Genomic DNA, 24965 nt, shown 5'->3' on the forward strand with positions numbered 1-24965 from the left:
CTCTTAGGGGCTGGGCTGCGGCAGGAGCCCAAACAGTTGTGGGGTGGCAGAAACATATTCAGCCAGATTGGGAAATGAAAGTCACGTGGGGCAGAGGTGAACTCGGCACCTGCCCCTCTGACCCTTCCGGTCTCATTCCAGCACTGCCAGCTGGCTCTGAGGTGGGACCTCAGCGAGAGAGCCAAGAGGCTGCAGTGCCTTCAGCTGCAGTAGAAGCCGCCCAGAGGAGGAAGAGAGAACCAGCTGCGAGGGCCCTTTAAATGGCCAGGCCCCACCCCTGAGTGCCTGCCCTGCCGGGAAGTGATCCCTAGGGCTGGGCCTGGGAGTTTCCCCCTCTGAGGGGTCTGGGGCAGGCAGCACTCCTTCTGGGTGTACTTCGTACAGGTCCCAAAGCCCCCAAACAGTTGGTGGGACCTTGTGTCCCTTAAGGCTCGCCTAGCCCCGTCCTGCCTTCTAAGGCCTTGCTTCTGCCGGGGCAGGTAAGACATCTCTGAACCGGAGGAGGAAGAAGGTGGGTAGAGGCTTGGCCGTGGGAGGTTTTGCTTTCCTTGCTGGATTTTTTTTTTTTTTTTTTTTTGTCTTTTGAAGTAAACGTAGATCAACTTGTTATCTTGCGAACACTCCCCCACCCCCCAAATCGAAGGCCTCTTGACTTCAGGCTCCCACATCAGAAGTTAGGGCAGAGGCAAGTTGGGTCCATTCGCACTCTCTCCTGGGTCCCTGCTGTAGGCCTCTGCCTCCTCCTCCTAAGGACTTCGGCTCTGGCCTGTCCTCTCTAAGCTTTTAGAATGTGATTCCCGCCCCCCACACACTGAGATCCTTCATCTATGCCAAATGTTGAGGATTTCCCACAGCCTCACTTAAGGCTATGCTGACCGTGATCCTAGCAGGCCATTTGGGAGGTGGTTAGCAAAGTGATCTCAAGGTAGGCTTGACTTCTAGAAGGCTTGGGGGTTGCTGAGCAAGGCTCTCTCATTTTCTCTTTTGGGGGTGGGGGGGTGGGGGGGTGGGGGCTGAAATCAAGAAACAGGAAACTCATTTGGACCCGCCAGTCTGTGATTATGGGGATCTTAGAGCTGGCTCTCAGGAGTGAAGTATGGGGGTGGGAGATGGTAACTGAGGCAGATGTCCCCTGTGTTGTCTGTTTCCCGCCTGGGTGGTCCCCTGGGTTGTGAGGGGGGAAAGCTGGCTGTTACATGGGGTGCCAGTCAGTGGGCTCCCTGGAAACTTCTGCCTGTTTCTGCCCTTGGCAAACAGGGCACCCAGCCTGACCCCGGGTGAAGCTTTCTGGGTGGGGCAGCTCTCTGGAGTAGCCAGCCGATAGAGCAGCCACCCTGAGCGGATGGCCCAGGGACAGCCTGAGGGCTCCAAAGTGACTCTGGCCTCTCCAAAGTGACTCTGGCCTCCTTGTTGGATGGAGGAGTTCCCTCCCCCCCAGCCCCCCTCCCCTTGCAGAAAATGCTCGGCTGTGAAGTGCCATTGACCCTGTCTCCCAGAGAATAATCTGCCCCACCCGGGTCCTAAGTTCTTGTTCTGTGCTTCCTGGTTTGGGAGCTCTGCAGCAGCGATCCCAGGCTGAGTTCTGGCTCTGTCCTTTGATCATTGCGTGACCCTGAGTGATGTTGCTAACTAATCTAGGTTCTTGTGAGGATTAAATGAATGAATTAAAGGTCCTTAACACAATGCCTGGCACAGTTTAAGTTCCTAATAAGTGGGAGCTGTTATTTGGGGGACTCTTGCCAAAGACACACATTCTAGAGTCTCCTGGAAACTTTGGTGTGGTGGGGCGGGATGAGGCCTGGGAATCAGCATGAACAGGAGCAACACTCTCAGCTGGTTCCTGTGTTGGAGCAAGTTTAGAAAACATTGATCTAGATCAGGGGTTCTGAAGCCTGGTTCCTGGGTCACTTCTCAACTGGACAACCTTCATCTTCAATGAGTGGCATTAATTGGCAGCATCCAGGAAGTAGGGTGAAGATAGGGCGAGGAGCGTCCTGAGCTGGCAGAACTGTTCTGTCCCCAGTGAGGCCACCAAGCTGCTCCTCCTCCCACAAGGTAGTTGAGCTGGAGCTCAGAGAACACTTTCCTAGGAAGAAAAGTTCCCAAAAAGCTGCTCTTAAACCTGTTTGGTGGGAGACAAATTCTTGAATTTCCACTCTAGTCCCCCTATAGTAGGAAATAATCTCCCTAAACTGGGAAGCTGGTAAATAACAGCCTCTGAGCAGTCCCTGAGTAATGTGACTCTTGCATTCTCCAAAGACTAGAATGTTTACACAGGGAAACGGCAACGATGAGCCCCTGTGTATGTTGAGCGTCCTGTACATTTCCCTAAACCTGAGCTTGATAGGGAGGATGGTGGCAGGCTGAGTCACTGACTTCCCCTCCAGCTTCAGGTCTGCTTGGGGGCTCCTTGGACCTGCCATGGACCAGGCTGAACGAAATGCCCTGCCCTTGAGCAGTCTGTAATCTGAGCTCATTTTATTCTCCCTCCTCCCAGCCACCCTCTGAGCTCCTGTGCCCTAGAGCCATCCTGTAGTCACTAATCTCTTTAGGCCCAGGAAATAGTCCTTCCTTTCCATTTCTCGGTCTAGGAGACTAAGGCTCAGAGCTAGCAAGTGGCCCCAGATTGACAGAGCTCAATCTTTGCTGTGTATCAGGGTCAGTGGGAGAGATTTTAAATCTAGCCATGTCTGCACCCCACCTCAGGCCACTGAGGTCAGAATCCCCAGAGATCAGTGCTTTTCGAAGACTTCCAGGTGACTCTCAAGTACAGCCAGGACTGAGAGTGGCTGCTTGAGGCCGGAGTTGCTGGTACTTTAATATGTGCCCAAATCACGAGGGATCTGGTTAAAATGCCGGCTGATTCAGCAGCTCTTGAGTGGGGCCTGAGAAGCCCCCTTACTAACAAGCTTCAGGTGATGCCGATGTCGCTCACTACAGACCAGTACACCATAAAGCTGGTCACTCAGACATCTGTTTGAGTCACTGTGCCAGGCACTCACAGTTGACCCTGAAGATCTCTGACAGGTAGTGACCAGAGAGGCTCATTGAGTTTTGCTGTAGTGTAAGTTTCCTTTTTGTAAGTTTCCTTTGGAGCCAAGACACTGGTCTATAGCTGCGTCTTAACTAGCGGATGAAGCAGCTTCTGCCTACAGGTTTTGTTCTCTGCCCTTCCACCCACTACCCGCCCCCCTTCTTCGTGGGTGTGGTGCAGTGTCTGAGACTTTGGGCAACAGCTGACGGATTCCTGCAGGAAGCTCATGACATCTGGGGGAAGTGTGATCAGACCAAGCTGGGCATGTATGCAGAGAGCAGACTAGGGGGCAGATCCTGGAAGCAGGCCCCGAAGGGGAGGGGATGAGTGGATTTGGAGTGCCGGGGCCAGCCCCAAGGTCTAGGCAGGACCTTCCAAAGGCCAACATCATCCTTAACCATTGTTTTTTGAGGGGCCTGCCTTACTGGAAAGACAATGTTCTGACTATCCATGTCATCTGGTACACCCCAAAAGTGTAAATCTGGGACTTGTCACAAACAAGCTGCCTGAGTCAAGTGGTTTCCCTGGCTCCCTGGAGAGGTCATACGTGGAGGCTTCTTTTTACAGATAGCAAGAGGATAAGAGCAAAGTCTGTTCTGGGGTGAACAGCAGGTGGTCTAGGTGGAAGGCACAGCTTTAGGGTATGGTAGTGGGCAGTCAGGGGGAATAAGATAGGGTCCCAGTACTGAAACAAGGGCTTGGCTTTGGAACAAGGCAGAAGCCCAGCCAGATCAGCTATAAGGATGATTCTCAGCTGAGTCACTGAGCTGGGTGAGGCTCTCAGCCCCCCTGACTGGGCCCAGCTGGGATGACAGATGGTGGAGAGGCCTCAGCCATAGGGAGTGGGGGATTGTCCAAAAAGGAGTCATTGGAGGCTGTTCCTGGGGCCTGCTTCCCAGCCCTTGCATGGCCTTCTAGAGTTCAGATCTTCCCTAGGGGGTGCCTCACGGAGCCCTGTCCACACCTCCGCTTATAGCCCTAGCCCTTCCTCTCCCCCATCTGGCTTCCTGGCCAGGCTTCTACCCTGCAGAGAACCTGGCAAAGGCTTCACTTAGCCTTCAGCTGCCCCTTCTTTGCTGCCATTCTAGCCCCACAGCTGGGGCGACACAAGACTTGCCAGCTTTCTGACCACTCAGCAAGGGGGGTTAAGGCCGGGTGGGTTAGGGGGTCTCTGGTGCTAGGCCACATCCCCTAACTGATTAAGGGAGCTGGGCCTCAGGCTATTCCTGCCTCAGCAATAAGTAGCATAGTGCTTCTGAAGAGTCGGGCTCTGTTCCAAGTACTTTATGATTACCTCAGTCCTCATAACTCGGGTAGATGCCCTATCCGTTCACAGTTTACAGGCCGGGAAACGGGTATAGGGAGGGCAATGGACTCGTCTGAAGTTACCCCATCCAGTAAGGGATGCAGGTACTTCCGGCTCCTGGGGGCTCTTTGGGGGCTTCCTCAGGAAGCCACTTTGAAAGCACAGCAGAGAGAGACTGGGCAATAGGGAGGAAGGAAAGAGAAGGTCAAGATAAGAGTGGGGAGGAGAACAGATCAAGGAAAGCAGAAAGGCAGCCCCTGTATTTTCAAACACTGCCTGAAAACAACAGAAGAGGGAGCCCTGACGTCAGAAAAGCCACTCCTACAAGTCCCGGGGAATTAACTTCACATAAACCAGAGCAACAAAAAAGTATCCAGGTCAAATCCCATACAAAGTTGCAAGATAGAGAGCAGAACATTCTTTTGATGTGGAAAGTGTACCAGGAAGACAGGTGAAAACTGTAACCTTTCAAAATGAGGTAAGATGTTAAGGAAACAGTACAAGGCAGGGAATCAGAACCGTAAGACCGGGCAGTCTGGCTGAATCTGTGCCCCTAACCACTGTCCCATGGCTGCCACCAGAGAAGGACAGGACCAAGCATTCCATGGGGATTCTCATCCCACTGATTTGCTGCGTGGCCTCTAATGATCCATAGTCCCTACCTGGGACTCAGCTACTTGGAGGTACACTGTAATGTGGGACTGACCAACCTTATTTGGCCACCTTGATGGAAATTTAATATTTAGTTCCTCAGTTCCCCTGGTCACATTGCAAGTATTCAGTAGCTGCCTGTGACCAGTCCAAAGAATCCAGATTTAGAATATGTCCATCATTACAGAAGGTTCTACTAGATGATGCTGAGTTAGAGACTTAAGCAGGAGCCAGGCAGGTGTCGTTGAGTGCAGCAGCCTAGGTAGAGGACAACAGGAACAGCACGTGGGGATTGTGGTAAGTGCACGATTGGCGGGGAGGGGGCAGGCGGGCCTGGGCGGTGGGGGGTGTCACATCTATAGGCAGCAGCTGTGACTTGACTCTAGCCAGTTTTGCTAGGTGGAAATGCAGGGTGTAGCTCCTAATTCTTCAAGAGAAGCAGGAATCAGGAGGTTGTGGAAACTCACAATTGCTAAGCAAAAAAATAAATAAAAATTTTACAGAGTGTGTAGGTTAAGTAGAATTCTTGTGCCTTTCCCTGGCTTCTGCAATTTTGGGGCTTCAGCCTCTTTCTCCTGCGCTAAGCCACTCCGTCCTCGCTCCCGCTTCTCAGGTTAGAAGTTAGTTGAATGGTGGGGCAGATGAAGTGTCCCTCCTTTTCTGCTGGTGGCTTCAAAATGGCCTGACCAAAGTCTCAGAGGGCAGGGCTTTGAGTTGTCTAATAAACTTGGTTCCCTCTGTGTGACCCCAAGGGATGTATCGTCCAAAGTCCAAGGCCTGCTGGAGGCAGGGACGGGGGTTCAGGCAGGAGGCATGACCTTCCTGAACCACCCAGGATTCAGAAGCAGGTAGGATGGGGGTGGGTGAGAGACGCACTTGTTCATTCCCTCTCCCTTCCCACCCACCCCTACCTGCAAACACAGGAAACCAAGAGTGACCACAGACCAGAGAGAACTGGGGAGAAAAGGACTAATTTGGTTGGGGTTTGCAACCCAGCTGACTCTATGGGAGCACCAGTTCCGCCAGGGATCCCTCCCTTGAGAGGTGGCCCGTGTCTGAACAGTTCATCCCAGATTGCTGAAAATGTGTGTGGGGGGCATGGGTGCAAAGATAGTGTAAATATTCTTAGGCTGTGGGCTACCATTGCAATACAGCTGGGTCCCGGGATCCCCTGAAATAAACAAGCCTGTGTCTGGAGGAGCCGGGGAGCCACCCAGTCACTGCTCCTGCTCTGCTGGTGAAGGCCACCTCCGGCACCTCCAGAGTTTTCATCTAAAGCCCCTTCCGGTGCTGCAGGCAGCTTGGGGAGGGAAAGGAATAGGCAGAGAACAACCTGGGCTTCCGTGGTTAATTGTGTCAAGCAGGTCTCGGCAGGGATGAGGTCTGGATGGGCTGCGTGCCCTGGGTGGGGAGAACAGAGGAAGCGGCTGGCGTGGGGCTCAAAAGGGTGAAATAATCCGAGCTGGAGGAGGACAGGCCCACTCCCCCATCTCCAGCCAGTCCTCCGGCTCGTGCTGGCCCCGTGCCGGCCCCCTGTGCTCATCTTGTTGGATCTTCTCCCCACCTGTCTATCCCCCTGCTGCCCTGGGCTCAGGAGTCACCATGGCAACCGAAGAGTCCATCATCCGCATCCCCCCATACCACTACATCCATGTGCTGGACCAGAACAGCAACGTGTCCCGCGTGGAGGTCGGGCCAAAGACTTACATCCGGCAGGACAATGAGAGGTTGGTGTTGGGACCGTGCCGTGGGGTGCCTGTTAGTCTGGCTGGCGTGACCGTCCATCTCCTTCCTGTTCCCAGGCAGGATTGGCCCTGGGTTGGGTGACACTTTCTCTCCCATTCACTGTCTCCTTCAGAAATGAGAACAGGGTCCCCCAGGTCCTCACACTGCTTCTCACCCTCCTACAGGGTCCTGTTTGCCCCCATGCGCATGGTGACTGTCCCCCCACGCCACTACTGCACAGTGGCCAACCCGGTGTCCCGGGATCCCCAGGGCTTGGTGCTGTTCGACGTCACAGGGCAAGTACGGCTCCGCCACGCTGACCTAGAGATCCGGCTGGCCCAGGACCCCTTCCCCCTGTACCCAGGGGAGGTGCTGGAAAAGGTACCTGGCTTGCTTCCTCTATAATCATTCTGCCTGTTCTGCCGCCTTGTCCTAGGGCTCTGCGCTGCCTTCTGGAGGGAAAACAAACTGGGGCTGTGGGAGGGGGTGGGGGCAACATTTGCAGGTTCTCCCCAAGGACAGAATTACTGCTTCCTTCCTTCCTCCTAGCATGCCCACAGCAGACCCGCCCCTCCTTTGAGAGATGTCAGCCCATCTCCCCTCCTGACCTTCCAGGCTCTGGAGCCTGCTAGAAGCTCCCGACCACTCTGGTGCTAAACAATTATGCCAAGTGTGAGCATTTCATCCACTCAAACGGTGCCAGACTGTTGGGCAGTCTGGTGGGCAGTGACCGCAATGGTGGACGAGATGAGTTTGGGCTCGGGGACTGGTGACCGTTCCTCAGGAAGGCATCACAGGCCTGCGCTTGTGGCCTGGCCCTTGTTTATGTGGCCCTCAGGCCCTGGCCTGAAAATCCCCCATACCCAGGTCCTACCTCGGATCAGCTCAGTCCCTCTCTGGGTGGGGAGTGGTTGGGGGGGGCGGGGGGGGGCAGTGTTGAAAGCTCCCTAGGTTCCCCAGCCCACAGCAGCTCATTCTCTCAAACCCCACATCCTCCAGGCCAGGAGGACAGGGCCTCTCCCTCTTTGGAGCCCAATGTCATGGAGCTGTTCCTTTTCCTCCCTCTCTGCCCACACCTCTTCCCTTCTGGTCTCCACTGAGAAGGTGCCTGCCTCAGGCCTCCCTCTCCCTCCCCTTCTGACTCCTGGGAGCCTCACTAATGTCCTTGTGATGACCTTGTCAATGACTTGGCCTTCTTGACCTCAATTCTTCTGTTCTGCTGCAGCCCCTCCTGGTGCCAGTCCACTCGGGACCTGGTTATTCTCCCACCTCCCCCACCTTGGAAATTCAATCCCCGCCTCCTCAGTTGTCATGACCCCTCAGGGCTTTTCATTCCGTCTTCTGTCCCTCAGATTCTCTTCCTGGTCTCTTTCCTACACCAACTGGAGGTTGTCATCTTAACAGTCTCTTATGTGCAGGACCTGTGGCCAAAGCCGGTCCTGGATTGCTGTGACCCCAACCTGTCCTTCCTGTCCTCATACCCAGGAGGGGCTTCCTGGCCATGAGGACAGATCCACAAAGATGACAGTATTACAAGTAGCTGATGGGTCAAGTGGCTCATTTCCAGGCCAGCTCTGTTCAGTGGTTCTCTTCCTTCCTAACCAGCTTTCTCTCCACTTTTTTTCTGCATGCCTCTAAATATTTATCATTTTCCACTCCCTTCCTATTTTCTATCCTATTTTTTAGTAGCATTTTATTTTATTTTATTTATTTATTTTTTTAATGTTTATTTATTTCTGAGAGAGGGAAAGACAGAGTGCAAGCTCGGCAGGGGCAGAGAGAGAGACACAGAATCTGAAGCAGGCTTCAGGCTCCAAGCTGTCTGCACAGAGCCCGACGCGGGGCTCAAACTCACAAACTGTGAGATCATGACCTGAGCCGAAGTCGGACGCTCAACCGACTGAGCCACCAACATTTTATTTTAATTTTTTTAATGTTGAGAGCGCCTGCGTGTGCATGAGTTGGGGAGGAGCGGAGACAGAAAGGGAAAGAGGACCCGAAGCCAGCTCTGTGCTGACAGCCCAATGTGGGGCTTGAACTCACGAACGGCAAGATCCTGACCTGAGCCAAAGTTAGACACTCAACCAATTGCGCCACCGAGGTGCCCCTTTAAGAAGCCCTTTAAAGTTTATTTATTTTGAGAGAGAGCACATACGAGTGGGGGAGGAGCGGAGAGCGAGGGAGAGAGGGAATCCCAAGTAGGCTCCACGATGTCAGCCCTGAGCCCGACTCAGGGCTCGGCTCAAACCCACGAACCATGAGATCATGACCTGAGCCGAAATCAAGAGTAAGATGCTTGACTGACTGAGCCACCTGGGTGCCCCACTCATTCTTAAACAACTTCGCCACATACTTAGAAGTCCAGGCCATCTGGCAGGATCTGGGTCTGCATTCCCTTCCCTTATTTTATATCTGTGCTCATCTCCTTTCTACCTGTTGGGGCCTCCATCAGGTGGCCCCGGGAACCTGGCTTATCCTTCTGTGTCTCTTTTTAATTTTATTTTATTTTAATCCCAGTGTAATTAACCTACAGTATTAAGCTTGGGTGTGCCATACAATGCCATATGCTTACTCAGTGCTCATCAGGATAAGTGTACTCTTTACCCCCTTCACCTAGTTCACCCATCCCCCTCCACCTCCCCTCTGGTAACAGAGTTTGTTTGTTCTCTGTAGTTAAGAGTCTGTTTCTTGGTTTGTCTATTTTTCCCTTTATTCACTTGTTTCTTAAATTCCACATATGAGTGAAATCATACGGTATGTCTTTCTCTAACTTACTTTGCTTCTTCCCATTATGCTCTCCAGCTCCATCCATGCTGTTGCAAATGGCGAGATTTCATTATTGTTATGGCTGCGTAATATTCCATTGTGTGTATATACCACATCTTCTTTATCCTTTCTTCTGTTGATGGACACTTGGGCTTCCACCATTTGGCTATAAATAACGCTGAAATAAACAAAGGGGTGCATATATCCTTTCGAATTAGTGTTTTCACATTCTTTGGGTAAATACCCCTTAGGGTGATGACTGGATCATACAGTAGATCTATTTTGAATTTTTTGCAAAACCTCCATCCTGTTTTCCACAGTGGCTGCACCAGTTTGCATTCCCACCAACAGTACACAAGGATTCCTTTTTTTCTCCACACCCTCGCCAACACTTATTGTTTCATGTGTTTTTTATTTGAGCCATTCTGACAGGTATGAGGGGATATCTTCTTGTGGTTTTGATTTGCATTTCCCTGATAATGAGTCCTGTTGAGCATCTTTTCATGTATCTTTTGGCCATCTGGATGTCTTTGGGGAAGTGTCTATTCATGTCTTCTGTCTGTTTTAATTTAGATTATTTTTTGATGTTGAGTTGTGTAAGTTCTTTATATATTTTGGATACTCTAACCCTTTATGGATATGTCTTCTCCCATTCTGTAGGTTGTCTTAGTTTTGTCGGTTATTTCCTTGGCTGTGCAGAAGCTTTTTATTTTGATGTAGTCCCAATAGGTTGTTCTTGCTTTATCTCTCTTGCTCAGGAGACCATACCTAGAAATATGTTGCTATGGTCAATGTCAGAGACATTACTGTCTGTGCTCTTTTCTAGGATTTTTATGGTTTCAGGTCTCACATTCAGGTCCTTAATCCATTTTCAGTTAATTTTTGGGTATGGTGTAAGAAAGCGGTACCCTTGCATTTTTTTTTTTTTTTTTGCATGTAACTGTCCAGTTTTCCCAGCACCGTTTGTTGAAAAGACTTTTCCCCATTGCATTCTCTTGCCTCCTTTACCAAAGATTAATTGACCCTGTAACTGTAGCTTTCTATTCTGTTCCATTGATCTATGTTTATTTTTGCCCCAGGACCATATTGTCATGATCACTACAGCTTTGTAATAGAACTTGAAATCTGGAATAGTGCTACCTCCAGCTTTGTTTTTCTTTTTCAAGATGGCTTTGGTTATTCTTTTTTTTTTTTTTTTTAATTTTTTTTTCAACGTTTTTTAATTTATTTTTGGGACAGAGAGAGACAGAGCATGAATGGGGGAGGGGCAGAGAGAGAGGGAGACACAGAATCGGAAACAGGCTCCAGGCTCCGAGCCGTCAGCCCAGAGCCTGACGCGGGGCTCGAACTCACGGACCGCGAGATCGTGACCTGGCTGAAGTCGGACGCTTAACCGACTGCGCCACCCAGGCGCCCCTGGCTTTGGTTATTCTGGGTCTTTTGTGGTTCCATACAGATTTTGGGATTGTTCTAGTTCTCTGAAAAATGCTGTTGGTATTTTGATAGGGATTTCGTGAAATCTGTAGATTGCTTTGGGCAGTATGGACGTTTTAACAATATTCTTCTAATCCATGAGAGTAAAATGTCTTTCCATTTGTGTCTCCTTTAATTTCTTTCATCAATGTCTTGTAGTTTCAGGGTACAGGTCTTTCACCTCCTTGGGTAAGTTTATATACTTCTATCTTTTTTAAGTTTATTTATTTATTTTGAGAGAGGGAGAGAGAGAATCCCAAGCAGGTGCCGCGTCATCAGCGTGGAACCCGATGGGGGGCTCGAAGTCCTGAACATGAATGAGGTCATGACCTGAGCTGAAGTCCAACACTTAACCTGTAACCCCACCTGGAGCTTCTCTTTCCTCTGTCTTTAATTTCCCCACTACTGCTGCCTTTCTCTTGGCCAATAAATATGCTCTGTCTCTTCCATCCTTCTCTGCCCTTAAAGGCTTACTTGCAGAAGCTTTCATTCTAAAGAATACATCCAGAAGGCTGTAAGGTCCTTCGTGACTTCTGCCCCCAATCTCTACTCACCATTCGCCAGAGCCCTCTACTGTCATCCATTCAGGGTCTGTGCTTCCAGATATGTTTATGCATTAACATAAGTATGTGTAAAAAAAAAAAATCATATCAACTATAACCTATTTGCATAAAGCTATCACATTGTCACTTGCCAGTGTATTTTGAATGAGCTTCTGCATATTGTTATGTAAGTCTCATTTGTTCTATGTAATTCCAGATGATGCTAAAAGCTCAGCCATTTTCCTGTTGAGTATCATTCATGGTGTTTCTGATTTATAAGGAAAAACAGTGTTGCGACGAGTATCCTTGTCTGTGTGTCCTTGTTCATGTTCCTGTTTGCTGTTTGTGTGTGTGTGTGTGTGTGTGTGTGTGTGTGTTTAAAAACATTTTTTCAAGATTTTTTTTAATTAAAATTTTTTTTAATGTTTATTCATTCTTGAGAGACAGAGTGTGAGTGGGGGAGGAGCAGAGAAAGAGAGGGGGAGACACAGAATCCAAAGCAGGCCCTGGGCTCTGAGCTGTCAGCACAGAGCCCGATGTGGGGCTCGAACCCAGGAGCCGTGAGATCATGACCTGAGCCAAAGTCGGACGCTTAACCGGCCATCAGGGCCTCTCAAGATTTTATTTTTAGGGGCGCCTGAGTGGCTCAGTCAGTTAAGCGTCCAACTTCGGCTCAGGTCATGATCTCACAGTTTCTGAGTTCGAGCCCCGTGTTGGGCTCTGTGCTGACAGCTCAGAGTCCGGAGCCTGCTTTGAATTCTGTCTCCTTCTCTCTCTGCCCCTCCCCACTTGTGCTCTTTCTCTCAAAAATAAATAAATAAATGTAAAAAAAAAAAAAAAAAGAAAGAAAGATTTTAAGTAATCTCTGCACCCAACCTGGGGCTTGAACTTACAACCCTGATATTGAGTTCCATGTTCTACCAACTTAAGCCAACCAGGCACGTATAGTGTTTGCTGTTCTTTAAGAGTAGAAACTATTAAGAATTGCTGGGTCCCAGGATACGCACGTGAAATTTTTTTACATTTATTTATTTTTGAGAGACAGAGCACAAGTGGGGGAGGGGCAGAGAGGGAAGGAGACACAGAATCCGAAGCAGGCTCCAGGCTCCGAGCTGTCAGCGCAGAGCCCGACGCGGGGCTCGAACGCACAAACCGCGGGATCGTGACCTGAGCTGAAGTCGGACGCTCAACCGACTCAGCCACCCAGGCGCCCCTGAAATTTAAATTTAAAAGTAGGAACTTTTATGAGGGCCCTATATATAAATCCAGTTTCTAGCTATTTACTGCTGCTGCTTTCCTTTCATACTTACCCTTTGATAACTGCTTGATGTCCTCTGCCCCATTTCCTCACAAGCCCCTACATCTGGCCCCTGCCCCCGCCCCCCACCTCCACTGAACTTGCTTTCACAAGGCTCCAAGGCCTCCCAACTCCTAATTCCTAACCTGGGTGGACATTCTGTGTCTCACGGGTCTTCTTAGCCACAACCATTGTTGACCTGCCCTGTTATTAAAACTTGTCTTTTTGGAGTGGCTCCCTTGGTTGAGTGTCTGATTTTTTATTTTGGCTCAGCTCACGATCTCATGGTTCATTAGTTCAAGCCCCGCACTGGGCTCTGCGCTAAGGGCGTGGATTCTGCTTGAGATTCTCTGTCTCCATCTCTCTCTGCCCCTCCCCTGCTCTCTCTCTCTCTCTCTCTCTCTCTCAAAATAAACACTTAAAAAAAAAAAAAACTTGTCTTTTTTTTCCCCTCCACCCGACCCCCCGCTAAAACTTATCTTCCTGTTTTACTCTGTGGATATCTCTTTCCATCTTCTTCGATGTCTCCCTCTCCTCTCCTGCCCTCTGCCTTCAGATTCTGTCCTGAACCTCCTGTGAGCCCTCTCATGCTCCCGTGGCCTTGACCACTTCGTCTATGTTAGACATCCACCCCTGTACCATCGCTGGGAGCTGCTGACCTGTGAGCCCCTAGCTGCCTGTGGGAGGCTCTCTCCTGGATGTCCCGCTGCCAGTTCCTACTGGACATCCAAACCCGACACTTTCCCTTCCCCCCAAATCTGCTCTTCTCCCGCATTCCCAATCTTATGTGGCGATACTACTGGGTACCTAGTCACCTGAGCTGGAAGCCTGCAGTGGCGTGGGGGACAGACAGGAAGGAGACCAGGGTGGCCGCCAGGAGACAGATTAGGAAGATCTTTCCATTATCCAGGCAAGAGATGGTGACTTAGGTGAGGGGAATGGCAGCGATAAAGGTAGATGTAGCTTTCAGCGGAACAGGGAGAAAATGATGATAGAGTAGATGTGGGAGGTGAAAAACCCCCACGATCCTTCCAGAAATCTCACTTTCTCCTCTTCCTGCACCTTTATATCAAAAGCCAGCTCTTCCTTTGAGCCCCTGCTCAAAAGCCACTCCCAGAGGGCTTTTCCTGATGTGCCCTAGGTTTTTGCAACCTCTGTCCCTTGACACTGTCCATGGTGTACTTGGAGACAGGGGTCTGTATCTGTCTTATCACCTGCTGGACACTTCCAATCCAGGAAGATGGGTGTGTGTGTGTGTGTGTGTAGCCTGCCCCTACCACAATCAGCCAGGTGCTGTGCCCATTGAAGATGCACAAGGAAGGGCTCACCTGCCTCCAACCCAGTGTGTGGTCAGTGGGGAGAGAGTAGAGCTGCTCGACCTTTCCGCGCTGGGTCACTCTGGTCAGAGAAAGGAGCGGCAGGCAGCTAAGCTTCACTAAAGACTGAGGTTCAAGTCCGGATCCCGTTCATCACTAGTTGTGTGACCTTGGGCATATCTCTTCCAGCCTCTCTGAGCCTCTTTCTCTCCTTTCCTGCCTCCCTCAGATCAAAGACCAAGTGAAGTTCTACTCTTAGAAACCTTTCTACAAACTTCTAAAAGGTTTGGATGCTTGTTGCCAGGTCCCCCTTCCTGATGAAAAGAGACGTGATGGCTGGAGCACGGTGGCCATCTTGTGACCATGAAGCGACCCTGATGACAAAGCCACGTGCCAAAGCATACCTGTTACAGCCGTCCAGGCTTCCCACTTCCTCACTTTCTGCACTTCCCCGGGGCATACTAGGCCTTGAGGTGTGTCCCAGTTTCCCAGCCTAGGTTTCTAATTCAGAACCGCTTCTAAGCACTTCCTACAGAGGATCGTGTGTTCTTGGCTCATTGGTAGTGGCTTCCTCTTGCTCGGTCAGCTGTTTTAGTTCTTCAGGTCAGATGGCTTTGGGACTACCCCTACCTTGTGCATTCCACTTGGCAGCTTTTGGGGGGACCTATAAAGATGGATGCTGCGGACTCTGACCTCCAAGGTATTGGGCATGACTCCTGGAGTCACAGTACTGGATGTCTCATGACCTCCCTTCTTCCCTTGTCAGGACATCACTCCACTGCAGGTGGTTATGCCCAACACTGCCCTCCATCTTAAGGCGTTGCTGGATTTTGAGGATAAGAATGGAGAGAAGGTGGTGGCAGGAGATGAGTGGCTATTTGAAGGACCTGGTAAGTTCCTTCCGTTGGCCGGAGTCCGGGTCAGAGGCTCCTGGCCTTTCCACTATAGCTCTGATACCTGCTCACCTCCAGCCTCTTCTCCCCTCCCCAGGCACATATATCCCCCAGAAGGAGGTGGAGGTCCTGGAGATTATCCAGGCCACAGTCATCAGGCAGAACCAGGCCCTGCGGCTGAGGGCCCGCAAGGAGTGCTGGGACCGGGACGGCAAGGAGAGGGTGACAGGTGGGGTCGATAAGGGGTGCTGATGGGGGCGGACAGGCCGTGCTCTGCCCACAGGGTTGGGGATGGCCACTAGCAGCCTGGGAGGAAGTACTTCCCTGGGATCTCATAAGCTTTTGGGGGCTGCCCACTGCTGCTTTCCCTAACCCCCCCCGTGCGGGCTCTCCCCTGACCCTGCTGTCGTGTTGACATGGCTTCTCCCTCCCCCCAACCCCCACCCTTCACCCGACCCAGGGGAAGAATGGCTGGTGCGTTCCGTGGGGGCATATCTCCCGGGAGTGTTTGAGGAGGTTCTGGATTTGGTGGACGCCGTGATCCTCACAGAAAAGGTCTGTGCTCTGGGGGGTTAAGGGACCCTGGGGTAGGGATCACTCTGAGTGGCAGAGAATAGTGGCAGAGGACATGAACGTGAAAGAGAAGCAATATTTCTAAGGCCACTAAAAGAAAACTGCAGAGGTCAGTTACCTGAGGGGTATCCTGAGTCCTCTGAGAGGGTTAAAATGCCCTCCTGGGTTGTGGAGACTGGCGGTCAGGCCTGGGAGCACTTAGTGGCCAGTGGGGCTCCCAGGTCCCCTGAGGAACTTGGAGATCGGTTTCCCCAAACGCCCCGACCTCTTGTCCTACAGACGGCCCTGCACCTCCGGGCTCGGCAGAACTTCCGAGACTTGAGAGGAGTGACCCGTCGCACGGGGGAGGAGTGGCTGGTGACCGTGCAGGACACGGAGGCCCATGTGCCAGATGTCTACGAGGAGGTGCTAGGGGTCGTGCCCATCACCACCTTGGGCCCCCGCAACTACTGTGTGATTCTCGACCCAGTGGGCCCGGATGGCAAGAACCAGCTGGGGCAGAAGCGTGTGGTCAAGGTGAGTGCCTCCATTTCACCTGGAGCTCTGCTCTGGGAGGGTGAATGCCCTTGAGTGGAGGCCCTCGGACCTCTTCCTTCCCTCCTCCCACCCCAGGTACATGTTCTAGAAGCACCAAGCTCGTTCTGGCTCCCTCTGTGTCCTTGCACGTCTAGTTCTATCTTTTGAGACAGAGTCCCCCTGATCTCCCTGGTGGCCCCCAACCTCAGTTTCCACACAGTTTCTTCTGGGAGCACCTCCCGGGTCCCATCCGTGCCTGCTGTTCTGGAAACCTTGTCATCTTGCATAAAACAAACCTCTTGGTTTATGCTTCTCCCCACCCCACTTCACCCCTCTCTTAACTATACATGGGACTACCAGGGATCGACACACTTTTCTGTAAAGGGCCAGATCGTAGATACTTTGGGCTTTGGGAGCACATTCCACTGTTGGAGCAAAAGCATAGACAGCTTGTAAATGAACGAGTGCCTCTGTGTTCCTGTAACATTTTACTTCCCGAAATAGCCCAAATGTCTAGCAGTGGATGAACAGATCACAAATTGAGGCGTATCCACACAATGGAATATCCTTCAGCTATAAAAGGAAATAAGCACGTACGGATGCTCGTGTGCTAATGATCAGCATTCAGGGCGCCTGGGTGGCTCAGTCGGCTGAGCGTCCGACTTCAGCTCAGGTCGTGATCTCACAGCTCGTGAGTTTGAGCCCCACATCGGGCTCTGTGCTGACAGCTCAGAGCCTGGAGCCTGCTTCGGATTGTGTCTCCCTCTCTCTGCCCCTCCCTCACTCACATTCATTCTCTCTCTCTCTCTCTCTCTCTCTCTCTCTCTCTCTCTCTCTCTCAAAAACAAATAAACATTAAAAAAAACTACATTAGTATTTCAGCTAGTACTTGGAATTGTTTAATTCCATTTATTTTACTTTTTAAAATGTAGTTTTTGGGGGGGGAGGGGCAGAGAGAGAGGAGAGAGAGAGGATCCCAAGCAGCCTCCACGCTTAGTGCGGAGCCCGATGTGGGGCTTGATCCCATGACCTTGAGATCACGACCTGAGCTGAAATCAAGAGCTGGATACTCAACTGACTGCGGCAGCCACGCACCCCTGTGTGGTTCCGTTTATACAAACTGTCCCAAATGGGTAAATCCGTAGTGATAGAAAATAGATTAGTGGTTAGAGGGGGTAGGGATGGACAGAGAGGAACCGCTAATGAGTTTTTCAGGGTGATGAAAACCCTGGGATTAGATCCTAGAGATGATCGGACAACTCTGTGGATATGCCAAAACAACTGAATTGTAGACTTTAACCGGAAAAATTGTATGGTATATAGATTATATCTCAAATAGATTGTTAAAAAATAATAACAGTGGCCAGATTTGGCCCAGAAACTGAGTTTGCCAATGTCCGGACGACACCATCCCAAGAAAACAACGCATGGGAGAAATGAGCAACAAGAGGGTCATTCTTTTTTTTTTAAGCTTTTTTTTTTTAATGTTTAGTTTTGAAAAAGAGAGAGAGAGAGTGCATGGGAGGGACGGGGGTGGTGAGGAGGGAGGGAGGGAGGGAGGGAGGGAGAGAGAGAGAATCCCAAGCAGGCTCCACACTGTCAGCACAGAGCCAGATGCGGGGCTCAAAACTCCCAAACCATGAGATCATGACCTGCCCTGAAATCAAGGGTTGGACACTTACCTGGGTGGCTCAGTCAGTTGGGCGTCTGATTTTAGCTCAGGTCACGATCTCGCAGTTAGTGAGTTTGAGCCCCGTGTCGGGCTCTGTGCTGACAGCTCGGAGCCTGGAGCCTGCTTCGGATTCTGTGTCTCCCTCTCTCTCTGCCCCTCCCCCACTCATGCTCTGTCTCTCCCAAAAATGCATTAAAAAAAAAAAGGGGGGGGGGCGTTGGACGCTTTAGCGACTGAGCCACCCAGGCCCTCCAAGAGGTTTATTCTTAACGGTTGAGCTTGTGAGTGTCCAGGTCCTGACGGTTTACAGGATTTATCAAGGGCGGTTTGACCGGACGAGATCTGTGGGCATTTGTCGAGAGCCTCGTGGTCCCGATAATGCTTCGCTGTATTACGGTGGGAACGTCAGGAGGGTCTTTTGGGGCTCCTGTCCTCATCACAAGCCTGTGGCCACAGGAACCAAAAGAGGCGCTATCAGAGGCAGTCACGACTCTGGGTGGCAACCGCTTCTAACCCCATGTCTTTCCACTAGGGCGAGAAGTCTTTTTTCCTCCAGCCTGGAGAGAGGCTGGAGCGAGGCATCCAGGATATATATGTGCTGTCAGAGCAGCAGGGGCTGCTGCTGAGGGCCCTGCAACCCCTGGAGGAGGGAGAAGAGGAGGAGAAGGTCTCCCACCAGGCTGGGGACAACTGGCTCATCCGCGGGCCCCTGGAGTACGTGCCCTCTGCCAAGGTAGAGGTGGTAGAAGAACGTCAGGCCATCCCTCTGGACGAGAATGAGGGCATCTACGTGCAGGATATCAAGACTGGAAGGGTAACAGCTGAGGGATGGGCACCCTTACTGTTGTGCGGCCACGGTGGTGGCCTGCTCAGGGCTGACGGGGACAGGTGCGTGGTGGAGATGGGGGAGGAGACTTCGACAGCCTTGGTGGTGGCATCCGAGCAGGCCGGCATTCCGTGGAGTATCTGCCTTCCCTTTGTCGTAAATAGCGAAGTGCAAACTTGAGAAGCTCCCCAGGGAGAAGATGAGCCAGGTTTAAGGACGGGGACTCTGTCTCCACTGCAGAACTGGCCCCAGCATAAAGATCTAACTGGGGAGTGGCCTGGGAACAGCAAGAACCAAATTCCTCCCCCATCCCCTTATCCAGGTGGAATTTTTCCTCTTTGCCAACCCCCCCCCCCAATCTGAAGCCTTGACCTTGGTCTGACCTAGGACCACATCTCCAACCTCTTTCTCTAAGACGCCAACCTGAAGGTAGAGCTCAGAATCCTAGGAGGTGTTAGCGAATGTTACCTAGGTATTGGATTGATGGCATCTGTCCCTCCGATGCCCTCCAAGCTGCCCCCAGAAGGAAAGTTCCAGAAGAAATCCTCTGAAGCCCTTACCACATGCCAAGTTCTCAGCACTAGACTAATCTGAGATGTCATTCATTCCTCAACCCTGTGCGGATGAGGAACCAAAGCAGGGGTGCGCCCAAGACGACCGAGCTAGCAGCCGGTGCATCTGAATACAGCCTCATTCCAGAGACCATGTTTGGCCACAGCGCCAAGCTACCCTCCCCCACCACCGGGCTGCCAGCTGGGTCCTTCCCCCTTCCCTTCCCGGTGACGTCCCTCCCCGTTCTCTCTCAAGGTACGAGCTGTGATTGGAAGCACCTACATGCTGACCCAGGACGAAGTCCTGTGGGAGAAAGAGCTACCTCCTGGGGTGGAGGATCTGCTGAACAAGGGGCAGGACCCGCTGGCAGACAGGGGTGTGAAGGAGGTGCCCAAGACCCCCCAGCCCTCCCCTCTCCGGAACAAGACCCGCGTGGTCAGCTACCGGGTCCCTCACAACGCTGCTGTGCAGGTGTATGACTACAGAGAGAAGAGAGCTCGGTGAGGGGCCATTCGGGGGGGGGGGGCAGTTGGGGAGGCTACTGGGGGGGAGGGGGGAGGCGGGAAGGGCCACCGGGGGCGAGGGGGACGAGGCGGGAGGGGTTCTCCGTGTGTCTGACTCCCGGCTCCCTCTGCAGTGTGGTCTTTGGGCCCGAGCTGGTGTCGCTAGGTCCCGAGGAGCAGTTCACCGTGTTGTCCCTTTCGGCTGGGAGGCCCAAGCGTCCCCACGCCCGCCGCGCTCTCTGCCTGCTGCTCGGGCCTGACTTCTTCACAGACGTCATCACCATCGAAACAGCAGACCATGCCAGGCTGCAGCTGCAGCTCGCCTACAACTGGTGAGGGGTGGGGAGGGCCCGGGGGGTGGGGGAGCCAGGAGGAAGAGCCCTGGGTCCCGCAGCGCTGGGCTCACGTTCAGCCAACCACATAACTGCAAGGTCGTGAAAATGTCGGTTGGACACACCCAGTGCGAGTGGGCAGATGTCCCCAAGCACAGGCTCTGGGGCTCGCTGCCTGGGTCCCGGCCCTGCCGTTTGCTAGCTGTGGACCTAGGCCAGTGACTCGGTGCTTTCCTCCATCTCCCAATCTGTAAAATGAGAGTGACAACCGTCAGCCTCACGGGGCGGTCGAAGGGATGCGGTGAGAATTGGAACAGTGCCCTGTACGTAGTTAGAGCTCAAATGGCAGTGACCGGAGAGGGGGGAGGGGAGTCCCATACGGCGGCTGTGCCCCACCACACCCACCTCTGGGCGGAGTGGCCAGGACTGTGACAGGGGCAGATGGGGGCGCTGACCTCTCTGGGGCGGGGGGGCACTGCAGCATGGTCGCTAAGAGCATAGACCCTGGAGCCACGCTGCCTGAGTTCACCTTTCTGGCTTGCCACATATGATGTGACTTTGGGCCTGTCACTTAACCTCTCTGGGCCTCTCTTTCCTCATCTGTAAAAGGGGATAGTGCTCATCCCCACCTCCTAGGGTGGCTGGGAGAATAAGATGGTCTCTCACCTGGGCCCATGGTGGGTAGCAATTCTCGTTCTCTGTCGTGGGAGACCCTGGCCAGTGACGGGGGGTGGGGGCCGGAGTCCTTTTCAAAGACGAGAGTTGCCGTTTCCTGGAGGAAGATGGCTTCCCTGTTCTGGCCTCTCTGTTCACAGGCACTTTGAGCTGAGGGACCGGAAGGACCCACAGGAGACAGCCAAGCTCTTCTCAGTGCCTGACTTCGTGGGTGACGCCTGCAAGGCCATCGCGTCCCGGGTGCGGGGGGCCGTGGCCTCCGTCACCTTCGATGACTTCCATAAGAATTCTGCCCGCATTATTCGCACTGCTGTCTTTGGCTTTGAGACCCCAGAAACCAAGGGGCTCGACGGCAGGGCTCTGCCCCAGCCCCGGGACCGGGCCGTCTTCCCCCAAAACGGGTTGGTGGTCAGCAGCGTGGACGTGCAGTCGGTGGAGCCCGTGGACCAGAGGACCCGGGACGCCTTACAGCGCAGCGTCCAACTGGCCATTGAGATCACCACCAACTCCCAGGAGGCAGCTGCCAAGTGAGTGAGGCCTGGGGGCAGGGCTTCCCCACTGCCCACAGTGCCCACTGCGGGCCAGACCTCTCCAGAGTCCTTACCTCGGCCCACTGCCACGACCTGGGTAACAAGGTGCCCTCCCCCCGCCCTCGCCTACGGACGGCCTGCGATCACCCTTAGCAGATGGCATGGCCCACTTAAGAATACGCCTAGGACAGGGCGCCCAGGTGGCTCAGCTGGTTAAGCGTCCGACTTCGGCTCAGGTCATGATCTCACGGTCTGTGAGTTCGAGCCCCGCATCAGGCTCTGTGCTGACAGCTCGGAGCCTGGAGCCTGCTTTGGATTCCGTGTCTCCTCTCTCTGCCCCTTCCTGACTTCTCTCTCTCTCTCTCTCTCTCTCTCTCCAAAAAAAAAAAAAGTACCACTAGGTGCCATCCCCCTCCTGTGGCTTCTCACCTTGCTTGTGCTAGAACGCAAACTTGTTCCGTGGTCCTTCCGGGCACCGGGGATCCAGGCCTACCTCCCCCACCTCCCCTTCCAGCGTCTCCCAGGCTCACGTGCTCCAATCCCACCAGCTCCTTTCTGCCCCTCAGATGCACAGCCGGGCTCCCCGCTGCGGGCCCTCTGCGCTGGCTGTTCCCTCCGGCCAGAATGCTCTTCGCCTAGAGCGCTTCAGCCGGCCTCCTCCTCGGGCCTCAGCCCGAAGCTCGCCTCCTCGCAGAGCCCAGTTCTTTCTGCCCCAACTGAAGCAGCACCCTCTCTGCTTGGTGTCCCGTCACCCACTTTCAGGGAACTTGTCATTGTCCGAAATCAACCACGTCCCTTTGTTTCTCCCCACTGGAGGGCGGGCTGTGTGGAAGCGGGGGCCTCGGGTCACAAGTCCGTCCCTTCCCCTGCGCCTGCGATCGTGCCAGGCTGTTAGCGCGCACGCCGTGCTTCCGTTGGCACGTTGAGTGCTTCCCGCGGGCACCCCCAGCAGACTGGCGGTCCCTGCCCTTGGAGAGCTGGCTCGCATCTTGGAAGATGGCCAGCATCTTCCCAGTCCCCTCTCCCGTCCAGGCACGAGGCTCAGAGACTTGAGCAAGAAGCCCGCGGCCGGCTTGAGAGGCAGAAGATCTTGGACCAATCCGAAGCTGAAAAGGCTCGCCGCGAACTCTTGGAGCTGGAGGCTCTGAGGTGGGTTGAGAACCAGAGGAAAAGAGGGCCCGGTCTTGGAAAGCAGCTGGTGGAGGGACTGAGACGAGTGTGACTTCTGCTGCCCAGAAGTGAGGGTGGAGGAGGGCAGGGCTGGGCTTCCTCCTGGCGTCCCCTGACCCCCGCCGCCCCTCCAGCACTGCCGTGGAGAGCACGGGGACCGCCAAGGCGGAGGCCGAGTCCCGCGCTGAGGCCCTGCGCATCGAGGGAGAAGGCTCCGTGCTACAGGCCAAGTTGAAAGCCGAGGCCTTGGCCATTGAGACGGTGAGTGGGGGCGATGCCTGTGGAAGGGGGTCTGGAAGAGGCCCCATCACTGCAGCCCTGGAGAGGAGTGGGAGACCAGGTGTCCCGATGTAAAGCCCTATTTAAATACTCCGTGGTTTATAAAGTCCTTTGCCCTGTGTCTATTCGCTTAACCACCTTTCCCCTCCGGGCATGATGACCTCTGTCTTCTGTGTAATGTGCACTCACACGTTGGCCAGCTTTGTGCAAAGTGCTGCACGTGTCTTACACGCACGGTCTTATTTAATGCCTGAAGTCCCATTCAGGCGGCAGGTACTGTCTCCATTTTACAGATGGCAGAACCAAGGCTTGGATTGAGGACTCCCACCAGTCGCCAGCTACAAGGCAGCCTGGCCAGGAGTCACCTGGCAAATTGACTGTCCATTTACAGTTCCATCCCTTTGGCCTCTGTTCTCTCTGGCTTGCTGGGACAGTTCCCAGGGGCCACACAATGCTGCGTTCTCTCCCCCCACCCCCTTCCAGGAGGCTGAGCTCCAGCGGGTACGGAAAGTGCGAGAACTAGAACTGGTCTATGCCCGGGCCCAGCTGGAGCTGGAGGTGAGCAAGGCCCAGCAGCTGGCGGAGGTGGAGGTGAAGAAGTTCAAGCAGATGACGGAGGCCTTGGGCCCCAGCACCATCAGGGACCTTGCTGTGGCTGGGCCAGAGATGCAGGTCAGAGTGGGGAGGGGGCTGGTGTGTGTGTGCGTGTGTGTGTGTATGTGTGTGTTGGGACCATATTTGAAACCAAGAAGGCGGAGCTGGGGCAGACATATCTGGAAAGATGATGCTGGGGGCGGAGGGGAGAGGAGGTGAAACTGTCCCCGTGTCCCGGCCTGTAGAACTTGTGCACGGTGGCCTCTGCCAGGCACTGTGCTAGCTTCGGCAGGGAGCTGCAGCCCCTGGGGCGGATGGTCATCAAGTGGAACCCCAGTCCGTGGCAAGTGCTTTGAAGGAAGTCGAGCCAGGGATGCTGGCTGGTTTAGGGAGAGTCCCTCGGAAGAGGGGATACTTGAGGCCGATGTAGAGTTGACGGGAGCTTCCTGGGAGAGGCTCCATGTGCAAAGACACAAGGACGACAGAACTCAGTGCGTTTAAGGAACAGAAAGGACTGAACGGCCACGACCGAGGGTGGAATGGTGAGCTTCTGGAAGCAGCTACAGTGGGGCCGGGTCTTTCAGGCCTTCTAAGCCCCCGTGAAACCTTCAGTCTCTCCTGATACACCTCGCTTATTGTCCGCGACTAATCCTAGGAGGATGGCTCGGGTGACAGCTGCAGAGTGCGATAAGTGTGGGTGGTGGCCAAGGAGACAAGAAAAGGAACCAGGGGACTGACTCTTCCCTCTTGCTCCTCAAGGTGAAACTGCTCCAGAGCCTGGGCCTGAAATCAACGCTCATCACCGATGGTTCCACCCCCATCAACCTCTTCAACACAGCCTTGGGTCTCCTGGGGCTGGGGTCGGAGGCCCAGCCCCCAACCAAAAAGGCAGCCGGCATGCCCAGCCCCCAGGAGGGCTTGCTTCTCCGGTCCCCTCCTGCCCCTCAGTCTCTTGGAGACAACCACGTTGTTCCTTAGCGCCGTGCTGCAACCGGCAAATTAAACATTTCTGGGCATTCTAACCTTGGGCCTCAAGTCTCTGTCACAAGGGAGCACTGTGGATACCCCTGAAATCTCAAGGTAGCTACTAGAGACTATCCTCACCTGTGAGGTGGAGAGGAAACTGAGGCAGGGAACAGTCACGCTGATGGGAATGTGACCCCAAAGTCTTACTAGTCACACTTTTTTTTTTTTTTTTTTGATGTTTGTCTTTGAGAGTGAGAGAGACAGAGCACCAGCAGGGGAGGGGCAGAGAGAGAGGGAGACACAGAAACCAAGCGGGCTCCAGGCTTTGAGCTGTCAGCACGGAGCCCGACGTGGGGCTCGAACCCGTGATGTGATATGATCTGATATGATCTGAGCTGAAGTCGGAGGCTTCACCGACCGAGCCACCCAGGCGCCATGGCTAGTCAACTAGTCGGACTGTCTTTGGTGGTCAGCTCCCTTAGACCCCAGGTGGGGGAGCTGATACCACAGGGGAGAGAATGGGGCCCCGCCTAGGCAGCCTCCCTGGGATGGCTCCTGCACTAGCTAGGTCTTTCCTCACTGGTAATTCCTCCAGGAAACTGCAGGCTGGGCGGGTTTTGGAATCTAGCCCTCAGGCCGCAGGTGCACCCACCCCTGCATCCCCTCCCCCGCCTCCCAGCACTTGGGAGACTCTCTCTCTCTGGCACCACCTGCTGGTCCCACCGCATAGCCGGCAGGCCTGTGCACTTGTCCCTCTCAGATGGGATGTCAGGA

General features: G+C 53.5%; 1 protein-coding gene across 2 annotated transcripts; it reads left to right on the forward strand.

The window, feature by feature from the left end:
* The first annotated feature begins 95 nt into the window (after nt 1-95).
* Nucleotides 96-24235, forward strand: LOC102961814 (major vault protein). Of its 2 annotated transcripts, none has more exons than XM_042971140.1 (15): nt 96-511; nt 6586-6718; nt 6902-7097; nt 14877-15000; nt 15101-15232; nt 15464-15558; nt 15856-16092; nt 18297-18578; nt 19398-19642; nt 19780-19977; nt 20793-21179; nt 22215-22331; nt 22487-22613; nt 23115-23303; nt 23985-24235. In XM_042971140.1, exons 2-15 carry the CDS (start codon nt 6594-6596, stop codon nt 24201-24203), a joined length of 2673 nt encoding a protein of 890 aa, XP_042827074.1. In that variant the 5' UTR covers nt 96-511; nt 6586-6593; the 3' UTR covers nt 24204-24235. The 2 variants fall into 2 exon arrangements, with proteins under 2 accessions (XP_042827074.1, XP_042827075.1); XM_042971141.1 differs by having other exon boundaries at nt 96-479.
* Nucleotides 24236-24965: the final 730 nt, after the last annotated feature.

Source organism: Panthera tigris, chromosome E3 (genome assembly GCF_018350195.1).
Source record: "Panthera tigris isolate Pti1 chromosome E3, P.tigris_Pti1_mat1.1, whole genome shotgun sequence".
NCBI lineage: Eukaryota > Metazoa > Chordata > Mammalia > Carnivora > Felidae > Panthera > Panthera tigris.

Coding starts and splice junctions, on each gene's coding strand:
- LOC102961814 (XM_042971140.1), top strand. CDS start 6,594: ATGGCAACCGAAGAGTCCATCATCCGCATCCCCCCATACCACTACATC. Junction 15,001..15,100: donor GTGGCTATTTGAAGGACCTG/GTAAGTTCCTTC, acceptor TCCCCTCCCCAG/GCACATATATCCCCCAGAAG. Junction 15,559..15,855: donor CCGTGATCCTCACAGAAAAG/GTCTGTGCTCTG, acceptor CTTGTCCTACAG/ACGGCCCTGCACCTCCGGGC.